Source organism: Pezoporus wallicus, unplaced genomic scaffold (assembly GCF_028554395.1).
Source record: "Pezoporus wallicus isolate ANWC-B61680 ecotype Strahan unplaced genomic scaffold, APGP_CSIRO_Pwel_v1 contig_7820, whole genome shotgun sequence".
Classification (NCBI taxonomy): domain Eukaryota; kingdom Metazoa; phylum Chordata; class Aves; order Psittaciformes; family Psittacidae; genus Pezoporus; species Pezoporus wallicus.
The window spans coordinates 275,236-287,636 of record NW_026641900.1 but is presented as its reverse complement, the minus strand read 5'-3'; the positions used below and the strand labels follow the sequence as shown (position 1 = coordinate 287,636).

General features: G+C 36.5%; 1 protein-coding gene across 2 annotated transcripts in view; it reads right to left on the bottom strand.

The window, feature by feature from the left end:
- Window positions 1–613: 613 nt before the first annotated feature.
- DPY19L1 (dpy-19 like C-mannosyltransferase 1) overlaps window positions 614–12,401 on the bottom strand; it is a 43,090-nt gene continuing 31,302 nt past the window's right edge. For both annotated transcript variants that reach the window (XM_057425752.1, XM_057425753.1), the window contains exons 14-23: window positions 12,069–12,149; window positions 11,209–11,310; window positions 10,409–10,480; window positions 8,953–9,002; window positions 7,864–7,888; window positions 6,276–6,395; window positions 5,221–5,395; window positions 4,883–4,982; window positions 3,351–3,476; window positions 614–2,495 (exon numbers count right to left, since the gene is read on the bottom strand). In XM_057425752.1, the coding sequence (XP_057281735.1) occupies window positions 2,339–2,495; window positions 3,351–3,476; window positions 4,883–4,982; window positions 5,221–5,395; window positions 6,276–6,395; window positions 7,864–7,888; window positions 8,953–9,002; window positions 10,409–10,480; window positions 11,209–11,310; window positions 12,069–12,149 (1,008 nt within the window). In that variant the 3' untranslated portion in view covers window positions 614–2,338. The remainder of the gene's footprint in view (window positions 2,496–3,350; window positions 3,477–4,882; window positions 4,983–5,220; window positions 5,396–6,275; window positions 6,396–7,863; window positions 7,889–8,952; window positions 9,003–10,408; window positions 10,481–11,208; window positions 11,311–12,068; window positions 12,150–12,401) is intronic.

Here is a 12,401-nt window from a genome sequence, read left to right as displayed (position 1 = left end):
GAACATTAACTAATGTACGTCTGGAGAGGGACTCTTCATTAGGGACTGCAGCGACAGGACAAGGGGAAATGGGCTAAAACTTAAACAGTGGAAGGTCAGGTTAGATATAAGGAAGAAGTTATTTACTGTGAGGGTGGTGAGGCACTGGCACAGGGTGCCCAAGGGTGTTGTGAATGCCCCATCCCTGGTAGTGTTCAAGGCCAGGGTGGACAGAGTCTTGGGTGACATGGTTTAGTGTGAGGTGTTGGAACTAGATGATCTTAAAGTCCTTTCCAACTCAAACCACTCTATGATTCTATGACCTTTGAACCTTAGCTTGCAAATGTTTCTTCCTTCTCCCAGTATTTGGGCTTCACTCTTGATTACCAGGATTTAGAAACTTAGAACAAGAGAAAGAATTCTGAGCTGCCTTCCAAGCTCACTTTGCCTGTAAACACGTATTTGACATTTTCTGTTATTTCACATACTGCTGCACTGATATGCCAAATAAAAAGGAGGTCTGGTTTAATTATCAGGGTTCAGCTTCCATCACATCTGCTGTGGCAACTGTATTAAACTTCAGTGTAATAGCTAGAAGAGCAGAAATGCAGCATCCATCAGAATATGAGAACAATTTCCATGTTTTTCTTTTTTATTTAACCACGTAAGTACATTTCAACAGTTGGCATAAACTTCATAAAAATACAGTTCCTTTTTGTGCTGTAACACTAAGTCACAATGTTTATATAAAGATTTCCTCCCCCCGCTTCCTTGAATTCAATTAACATTTTAAAAAGTGACTTCCCAAAAGCCCTTTTTGTGATAGTTTCCTTATAGAAATGTTTCCAAAATCTATTCTGTAAAAGTTAAAAAGCTAATGCATTTTCAGCCATTCTCCCTCACCCTCTCAATAAAACAGATCTCTAAAAAAATAAGTCTTAGAATACTCATCAGTTGTTACACTACTACTTTATCATAGGATCCCATTTAATTGATACTGATACAGGCATGACGGATGCTATTCCTATAGCATCTAATATTGCTAGATGCTAGTAGGACTAAAAAGACCAGTCACACCAATAGACTGATGTCTGAACCAAAGAAAAACAAGTGAAAACAAAACCAAGACATGAATGATACATAGAGAAACACTCGACTTTAGAAGTAGAATGACACTTACTGTGATACTTCTCAATGGCAATAAACACACACAAATTCTACCAAGTCAGTTACAGGACTGGGTACCTCGGAAAGTGAATCCTCTATTACCTAGAATATTGGTGTGACACCAAGATGACAGGAAAACTGCACAACCAGTCTAATAGAGTTGGAGCAATTATACCCACAGAACTGACTACACCCATACCACAAACTGGGTTAAATTTCATTCCTCTTTAATGCTGATGATAAAATCCAGGTAGGACCTATTACACAGGGAAAGAAAATAGGGCATGAATTTTGAAGGTAATTTCTCATCAAGTTAGGCGCTGAAGGTCTAGTTAAGGCAGTGAAGGATTTATTTTAGAATCTTTCTAAGGCTATGACATATTTTTCCTGAATAAAGCATTTTCCCTTAAAAATGTCATGTATGTTATGCCAGCTTATCCTGAATGCATAAGAATGCTAAAAATCCTTGGACACTGAGAAGCTAAACTATTGCTCACTGCAAATATTACCCTTATTAGTCATCTTTTTTAATATCAATAAGATTCCAAGAACATGCACCTAAATAATGAAGTTTCAAGTCTGCCTACAAACTTTTCTCCATTTCAAAAGCAAGCTTAAAAGCATTTGTTAAGTGATTCAAAATGATGAATGTTCTTAATCCTCTCAAAGAAAACATGTATTTCTCTCAGACATGACTAGTGAAACTACGTGACTTTTAAGAGAATTTCTAGTATCACCTTGCCCAGAAGGGAGACAGGTAATGCAAGTGACATGAGAAATGTGATGCCAGATGCTATAGCACCATTCCTTTGTTCCTAGCTGCTAGCACCAAAGCTTTAAACAAACCTGCTTTGCTAAGACATTCTGACAGTCCCATTTCACAATAGCATTGGTTTTGAGAATGGAGTTACTTTCCATAGCTACTTTTAACTCTTTTTGGATCAGTGTTAAATAAAATGTGCAAACATATAATCATTTGCATAGCAAATCTCAAGGGACTGACCCTGAAATAGAAACCCAAACTGTTAGGTTTAAGATATTTCTATAATCAGAATTCACTTAAAATGGTAAAAAAAAAAAAAAATACACATTTTTCCATTTTAAGTCTAGTAGAAAAGGTATTTCTGATTTAGAATTCTTACAGTTACTACTTTAAAAAGCTGAAAGACTGGTGGCTCTTTGCATTGAAATGTTATTCCCTTGGAATCTTTAAGACTCTGTAGTTGCTGTTTTCAAATACTGTGAAGAAATATGGCCTGGAATCCTTGCTCATAAGGGTACATAAAGGAATTCTGCCGCTATTAGCAGGATCTTCAACATCCCAAATTTCAGGCATACTGCAGCCAGGCCTGGAAAACAGATGAATAAGAAAAATGAAGAAATGCCATCAAAACCCATACAGTTTGGGGGGGGGGGGGGGGGAAAGTGTGCTTTTGTGGTGATAAAATTATTAAGAATCAATGTGGAGGAGGAAGCTCATAAACCAACTCAAATTATACAATATACGTTACCCAGGACCCTTACAACCTCCTTTAAAATGAAGGGTGATGCCCACACTCAGTATTTCTAAATAAACCCCAGGAAATAAAACCACCTTCAAAAAAAGTGGTGACTCTTTCCTTTTAGCCAACATCAATTCCCTGCAGAGTTATCTTTCAAAGGAAGAACTGCAGAGAATTTCCTAATTTTGTCAAAGATAACAGCAAAGAAGTAGAAGAGATTCTAAATGCAAACAAAACAAAATCAAAAATCCAAAGTAATCATGTTCTAAAGGACAAAAAGGGAAAGGCAGGGTTAGGGAGGAACAGAGCTTTTCCTTAAGGACAGCTTAAATGTGACAAAATTTGCAGTGACAAGCAATCGCCATAATATTTTGGTGCTGGAGCTGTCTTTTATTCTGCACCTTTTATTCATACTAGGCTTTCATTATATACACACACATCAGTTCTTGCCATCACAATGACTTGTTTCCTTTGTGAATCTCTTCTGTATTTTACACTGAAGTTTACACGCAGCACAGCTTTCAGCTTCACACAAAGACCACAGGGTTGCTAATGTAGGTAAGTTAATTATACTTATTAATATCTGGACAAAATGTGCTTTGGACATTTTAATAAAGCACAGATCAACATTGCAAAGCTCCAGCAAATCTCGGACTATGTATCTGAGCAGCACCTCATTCTTGTTAGAGAGAGATAACTCACTTTTTTCTGCTTACACACAACGACTCTTCCAGAATGTAGTAATTTGCTCCTAGTTTTATCAATCCCCTTTTCACATCTTTTGCAGGTTTTCGACTGTACATGGAATACACTACTTTAGTTCTGGCCCTTCAAAAAGAGAAATACAGAAGTTAGCTAGCAACACAGCATGAAAACAGAAGCTCTGACTTTAGGCTGGGCAGGAAGGCTTTTCATTTCACAAGACAACTAAGCTAAAACAAAGTTTAAATTAATAGTGCCATTTGCTTTAACGTGATCATTTCTTCACAAATATGATTCCAAGAACAATGTATACAGCCCTGCAATTTTTTTTTCTTTTTTATGTAGCAGGAGACAACTTTGTAACAAGATCCATAGTTACTGTGAACAGAAAGTGTAAAAATGTTAAAGGAATGCATTCCCCATATAATATTCAAGGCTAGGAATGACCTTGCTTGGACTGGTGATCAGAAGAAGTCATCTGCCCAGAGTCTCCACAAAAGGTCATATTCATCACCCTTGTTTGGACATTTTTAAAGGCAGAGTGCAAGCCCTGATGTCTGCCTATGCTGAATCAAGCAAAATCATCACTTATAAACACTGATCCTGTTTGTATTACCAAACTATATCTGCCTTTGATTGTGCAATGCATGACATTGTTGACTCCTGTTCATTTTCTGATACTGTCTCATCTCTACTTTATTTTCCCCAAACATGCCCTGTCTTGTATTTTTGTCATAGAATATTTCAGTTGGAAGGGACCTACAGTGATCATCTAGTCCAACTGCCTGACCAGTTCAGAGCTAACCAAAAGTTAAACCAGTTAATGACAAAGACAGCTCTAAGGACCTTAGGCATGTAAAACTAATCCTCTCCTTTATCCCCCTCTATCTTGTTTTCTTGTTGCATTTTTGGTTTTGGTTTTGTTTGTTGTTGCTTTTAACCAATTTTATGAAATTACCAAAAAATAATGCTATGATAAAAAAATATTTAACAAAAGAAATGAGCTTTTCAAATAAATCCGTTTAAATTTAGAAAATAAAGTACAAAACTCAGTAATTCCATTACAAAATTTCAGTTTCAATTCATTTTAATAATTTAATAATTATATATATTACCATGAAAAAATTGACAACTAAGCACAGAAAGCTGGAAGGAATAATTCAACTGCCTACCTTGAGGGAGAAAAAAAAAATAAAATAAAATAAAATAAAATCAAGTCTGTCTGCAATGTCAGGAGTAACTAGAATGGAGAAAGGATGTAACAGTACACATTAGTTCTAGTTCCATAATTATACCCCGATTTTTTTTGCCGGTAGGTTGGAAGCCATATCTATCCTACAGTATAGCCTTTCTGATAAACACAAATCCTGAAGAAACACTGCATGGTTTTTTTTGAGTCTGACTAAAATTACAAATAGAATTCTACGGGGTTTGAATAAATCTTACAATACAACATCAAAACATTCCTACTGTACATCAAAATTAAGATAGTGAATAGCAAATAAAAAGAAATCCTCAACTTCAAAATTTACCTTAATCCTGCATCTTCATAGTGAGGATGATTTACAATAGGACGAAGTGTAGACAATTTAACACTTGCCATGGTGGGCATTGCTCCTGCAAAAACTGCATCTGAAATACAGAATGAAAGGCATGTTTGAAATGAAGAATCAAGCAGTAAAAGCAGAGAAGCAACCTTCAATATCTTAATGGTAATGCTGTAGAAAAAAACAACCATTAAGAGGGTAGGGTACTCATTAGATAACATCTAAGAACAGAGATCTAATACATCTTTTTTTCTTGAATGGGTAGAGTAACATATTCATTATGATAGTAAATGGGGAATATCGTAAATTATTCAATAGTTTACCTTGTCTGGTATTGACTTTTATCCACTCTAAAAGTTCCTCCTGCGGCAAGTTGCTAAATTCTCCCATGATGTTCCACTGAGTTTGGAGGTTTGCTGATCCCTCTATAGCCATCAATGCTAAAATAGCAAAGACCAATGTTTTGGGCTGGATTTTACAGAAGAGCCATCCAAACAACTGAAATGCAAGCACCAATTAATTCTAGACAACAATTCTGCAATGTTGTATGTAGTACAACTCATTTTTATTTCTCTATAAGAAACTTAACATATATTATAACATGAAACATCTCTGCTATTGCTTCTCCACTAAACTTCGGTGAGATCTCATAACTATTCATATTTACCGAGTGTAGGGCACCATATTTGTAATTGTAAAAGCCAAAAAGACAATGTAGCTTTTAAAGTTGTATTTTATATGTCAAATTCTGCAACTAAAGATGATTCAATAATGCTAACTACACTTCTACAGTTTCTATCTCCTATTTACATCAAGAGTTCCTACCTGTAGTACATGGATTAGAGATTGTACTACAAATTTCCAAAAACATCAGAAAAGCAGACTTTGGGGATATAAGGTTAATGTTGCTTTATTGCCTACTCTTCCATTTCTTGAACTGAGCAAATACTCATAAATATGTGAAATGAGTAGTTAATTACAAAAGCAGTAAGATGGAAAGAGCTGTGAAAACACAGTGTAAACAGTCATACAATGTTTGCATAAAATCAATAGTCAATAAAAACTTGCAATGGTACAGAAGTGTAAATACAGTAAAATCTAGTGAATGACTCCCTATGAACAAGCTCAATACACAGCATTTCAACCCCTATAATAATGCAATTGGACAAATTGTGTAAAACATGACATTTGCTTCATTTGGGGAGAGGGGCAAACAGAACTTGTGCAACCACATTTTTGAACAAGCAATATAATCTGGTTTATTTCTAACTGGTACACTCAGATTCAGCAATTACACACACAGCTATTTGCTTTCAGATATATATCTCGGTAATATTATAAGTAGTGAGATAGCTATAGGATCAAAAACAGACCTTACCTGTTTTGAACACACCAAGGAAGCCATAACACATAGATGTGGCGTCAAAAACAGTTTCAGTCTCATGATTAAAATAGCTAGGACACTGTATGCCAACAGCTGCAGTGCATGATACACCAGCTGCAAAAAAAACCCAACAAACACACAGAAACAGAATATTTGCATACTTTTCATTTGTGTAAGGACAAACATTAACAATAAACGCAAAAGAAGCTGAAGAAATAGCTAGCTACGCAAAAGAGTTTAAAACATAAGCAGGCAATAACATACGTAACATTTCTTGTATAACCTCTTTAGAGAGGCAAAGAGACCTTGCCATTTAATACCTAAAATACCTAAGTATGGAATGGAAGAAGCAAATAAAATCATCCTTGGTAATCACACAATCACAGGCAGCTTCCTTTAGTATTTTCAGAAATGGTTAAACAGCATCAGAGATCTCGCCACTCTTAACATTGAACTTAGAACTTCCACAAGTGCTGTGGTAAATCAGAGATAAAAGCACTGATTGCAAAAATGGCTCTGATTATCACATTTTGAATGGCATGAGACTCCCATAGCACAAACCACAAATAAACTGCTGCTAAGAACATTTTACATTGTCCTCACTCACTTACTTGCAAATGAAGAAACCACATAAGAGATCTACCATTCAATTATATTTCACAGAATCCTAGGGATGGGTTGGAAGGGACCTTTAAAGGTCATCTAGTCCAACCTCCCTGCACCTTCCACGGGCACGGACACCTTCCAGTAGACCTGGTTTCTCTAAGCTCCGTCCAACCAGGCCTTGAACACTGCCAGGGATGGGGCAGCCACAGCTTCTCTGGGCACCCTGCCCCAGTGTCTCACTATCCTCATCATAACAAATATTTTTGTTGTATCTCGTCTAAATCTACCCTCTGATAGTTTAAAACCATTATGCTTTGTCGTATCAAAACAGGCTCTGTTACAAAAGCCTGTCCCTATCTTTCTTATAAGCTCCCTTTAAGTACTGAAAGATAGCAGTAAGTTCCCCCTCTCTTCCCCAGGCGGAACCAGCCCAGCTCTCTCAGCCTCTCTCCAGAACAGAGCTGCTCCAGCCCTTGCAGGATCTCCATGAGCTCCTCTGGACCTGCTCCAACAGGTCCAGGTCTTTCCTGTGCCGAGGACTCCAGAGCTGGATGCAGTACATTTTTTGGCATAATTTTATCAAAAGAACCACATGTAGAATCCTTTTCACTATGGCATGTCTCGAGACAGAATTTTAACATCTCATGTGAAACCCCGGTAAAGGAATCAGTCTTCTTCTCAGTCTGTACTGGGAAAATGAAAAGTCCAGTCTAAGTTCAACATCTTTCTGTATTGCCACAGCAAAAGTCCAAGACCCCTCTCTTGTGCTGGCACCCCATCATTAAGTAGTATATTTCTTTTTGTTAAATGTTCCAGAGTTATTCTGGTGACATACCAGACCCAGAGGGAATAAAAGATACTAATAACTTAGCTTCAAATAAACCACGTATCGGCATCAGACTACTGCAATCTGTATTTCAATACTGGAATATCTGCATTAACACACAAATGAAATTGTATAGAAAAAGAATCTTACCTCACCCTGGTTAAAACGTTCCTCTCTGAATGAAAAACAGAAAACCACATTATTTATGTACTACAGAAGCCCTGGTTTTATTTTGAAGTCATCTATAGTGGCTCTAAACGAGTAAATTAATCTAGTAAGCATAAATCAATACCTGCACAGATTATGTTTTTTCCCCTCTATAACAAGCTTTGAAATACATTGCAAATCAGTTAACTATCTTCCTCAATACCTATATCTATTTGGAAAAATTTGGAAAACTGGAATTAATTTTAGCAGCTTTTTAATTGCTTCCATTCATTATTTTATCTATAGAACAGCTTATTTAGAAAATTAAATCTCAGCAGTGTAAAAGAGGCAGAGCACTGGTACCAAAAGTAGAGTCACTTATTTACCCAGGTACTATATAGATTGATTTTGGATTCTCAGAAGGAAATACAAATGTGAAGAGTCAAAATCAAGTATACTTGTTCTTCAAAAACGTGTGAAGACAGGATGCTGAATCCTGCTCCCATCTGTGGAAATTTTGGTAACAGTCATTAGACGATGGAAAGCAGAAATCACCAAAATGGTCAGTGATAGGGAAATGACAACATTCAATCAGACAAACTGATTGCTCTTGATCACAGCACCAACAAATGACGCCAAATGGCTGTGACAGGTAGAGCATGGATTACAGATAGTTAGAAAATAAGAGATCTGTTAGGATCCCTTCCTAAAAATGAAACTCAGGTATCTTTATAACCAGGAAAGAAAAAATTAATGGGGAAGAATTCTCATTCACTGATTACAGGAGAAAAGCAAACAGGCACATAAATAAATATTGATTTAGGAAGAGAGCAGAAAAAGTATTACATAGAAAATCTGGGGAGAAGAGGGTTAAGATGTCTAAAACTAAGTTAAGCAGCTAAACTTACTTTTAGACATCCTATAAGAAATACTATGTAAGAGTATATCCAAACCATTCAGTGACTGAACTATACATAATTAACCTTTCAAAAAGGACCAACATAATGTGGAATTATGAATTATTTATCAGACAGGGAATCAAATGTCCAGCAGTTAATTCAGTTTTACACTGGAAAAGAAAACAATATTTACCTTTCACATTGGCCTGCCTGAGATAAGGACCACGTAAGATGTTTAATTGCCTGAAGAAAACAAGAGCCAACAACAAGTATGAATAAACTTTCAAAAGCATTCTAAAGCTTCTGAAGCATTTTCAATGTTTGCTACATTAAATTACACCTGAGTAATCTCATTTGGAAGATAATGGCGAGATAAAAGGCATGCAATGTTTTAGTTGAAACTTCTTTTTGAGGATGTTTAATTAGCTAGGCGGTTAGCAGTTATCCCATCTGTTCCTGTATAAACTGTAAGCTGTTTTTACACAGATTATACATAATCAAATTTACAAAAACAGTTATAAACTTCAGTTATAGCACTCATCAGCATAAGTGACAAAATTCTGGGGGGCACTTAACATCAAAGCAAGTTTTACCACTGACTCAGGACTGAGCCTCTGTCGAAATTTATGAAAAGAGAACACAGAAATTTAAGTAGATATTTTTGAAACCCTGCATTTTATCTAACTGCATTGGGTTTACATGGTAAGGTTTTGGCAGCAGAGGGGCTGCAGGGATGGCTTCTGTGTGTCAGAGCCAGCTTCAAAACAGATCTACCAATGGCCAAAGCTGAGCTCATCAGTTGACGCTGGTGATTTCTCTGTTGATAACACATTTAAGAAAAGATTAAAAATACTGTGCAGCAGCTTTATGAGACAGCAATGGGAAAAATGGGACAGAAACAACCCTGAAGACACCAAGGTCAATGAAGGAGGTCCAGGTGCCAGAGCAGAGGTTCCCCTGCATCTTTTGGGGACCACAGTGATGTAGATTTTCCCCCTACAGCCCATGGAGGACCATGGTGGAGCAGATGACCACCCTGCAGCTTGTGGAGGACCACATGCCGGAGCAGGTGGACATGCCCTGAAGGAAGCTGAAACCCATGGAGAGCCCAGCTCCTGGAATGAATTGCAGCTCCTGGCAGGAATTGCAGCTCTTGGAGAGGAGCTCACACAGGAGCAGGTTTTCTGGCAGGAGCAGCAACTTGTGAGGGACACATATTGGAGCAGACTGTTCCTGAAGAACTGTACCCTATGAAAAGCACCCTTGCTGGAGCAGTTCTTCAAAGACTTGCAACCTGTGGAAGAGGCCCACTGAGCCTGGGAAGAAGGGGGTGGGGATGAAGGGAAGCTGGTTTATGTTTGATTTTTGTTTTTTCAGAATCCTAATCTATTTTTAACTGACAATAAATTAAATTCATTTTCCCCCATTCAAGTCTGTCTTGCTCATGACATTAAATCAGTGAGTGATCTCCTTGTCCTTTTTCAACTTTTTTTTTTTTTCCCCTGAGGATGGGGAATAAGAACACTGCTTGGAAGGCACCAAGCCACCACATTTTAACTTCTTCCCATCTCAAAGTATGTAATGATCCCTTCAAAACAATCAGAAAAGTAAATTCAAGGTAAAGGTGATTCATTAAATCAATCACTTACCCTTTTGATGATTACCCCCAAAACCACCAGAACAACTGGCAATAGCAGAGTCTTTGTGTACCTTACTGGAGTCTGTGATGGAAATAAACTGCATTAATTGCTTCCCATTCACCTATAATTACTTCAATGGTAATTTTAAAGAAAACTATATAGAGTTCTTCCTTCAGTAATATGTAAAATTAAATATTCAGCAAGAACAAAGCAAGCTTAAAGAAATTCAAATCACACCAGAGGTCATAATACTAATTATACTAGGGTCATTAGCAAATTATTCCCAGTTCTCTGGCAAGCCATCCAAAGACTGAAAAGCAGTTGTATCTCATCTGAATTTGAGTGCTATGTGGTGAAATTTAGACTGCTTATAGGTTATGCCTATCTAGATAGTGATGAACTAAGAAAAGTCTACTAACATTAAGAAACTAGGATGCTTTTCTGTAATCTACCACACAAGATCTTTGCAGCTCTCAGTTCATTTTCAATATACTAAAAACCAGCTCCCAACAGCCACATCAAATCTGAAGTAACCTTTCATATATCCCTGAGCAAGCACTTCTTTCATTCAAACAAGCACGCTTCTTAGATCCACACTCAAAATTTGGTTTTGGTTTTATTTCATTTAAAAGAAATCAAACCAGTTAAGTTTAGCTTATGTCCAATAATTTTTCTAATTTCATGACTAAGTACTTGAACTTATGATGGCAGTAGGAGGTTATGGCTCTCAGATGTTTTAAGTTATGACTTAAGATAGAACAAGAAGTTCCCTCTTCCATAATCATTTATTTGATCTAATTACTAATTACCTCTTTTTCCATGAAGTCAAACTCTGCAGCACAAGTATACATCAATGTATCGAAATCCTTGTAGCCAATAAATTTAGATTTTAATATGTTTCCTATGTGAGCCTGGGAGGATATATGGGGGGAGGGGGGGAAAGAAGAAAGAAAAAAAGATGTAGTAAGCAAAACCTGACCTGTTTACCACAACAAAGTACTTTAAATATATATGAGAAACATTTTTAATTAGAACAGAAGTTTGTGTGATTTACAACATTATTATAGAAACATCAAAAATCTATTAAATGACATCTTCGAGTGTAACACAGGTTGGACTGTGTTAAGTAAAAAGGAGAAAACAGCAGAAAAAGGCTGTTACCATTGCAACTGTGTTCAACAATAATTATGCATACTCCTATTTTAAGGTACAAGCTTCCCATCTTTTGCCCCTGATGCATATCTGTACACAGGCTTTTAACAGTAGCATCTGACAATAAAGAGGCTGAAGTGAAGCAAGGAGCCCTAGTTACAACAAGCAATTCAAAAGCGTCTTAAAAATTAGCTTCAGAGGAAAGTGAACGAAGAAATTGTGTAAATAAATGAAGGTGTAGGTAGAAGATACCCAAAACAAAGCTCTCTAAATCCGGATTTAAAAACAAACACACCAGAGTGCTTACTAACGCATGACTAAAAACATTTGTCTTTATACAAACTGTGGTAATAACACCTAAAAGTAATAATATATAGCAAATGAGAAAGCAAATATGCAATCCTTCTCCCATTTATGCAAAACAAATCTTGGGATTTCAGGAAAGTGTATCAATAAGATGCCAATTCAGAGTTAAACATTTTTTGGAAGACACCAAACAGATACTCAGATAACTTACATCATCAGCTATTCCAAACACTAAGGAAGTTAGGGATTTCAAGGTGACTGTCCCAAATAACCAGGCGCATCCTTCAATGACCTTAAAAAAAATATATATATATATTCAGAATGAAATGAACATGTCTCAACAAACTTCTAAAAAACATTCCTTTTAAAAGGCTCATTAAATTTAGCTACTAGTTACAAATTCCCCTATATTATCACCAATAAACACAATCATTCCTAACCAATTACACTCCCCAAACTTCAGTACTCTTGAGTGTTTTAATGGTTTATTTGTATTTTCTATTACAGATGAAATAATGTAGTGCAACTGATTTATATTATGGCT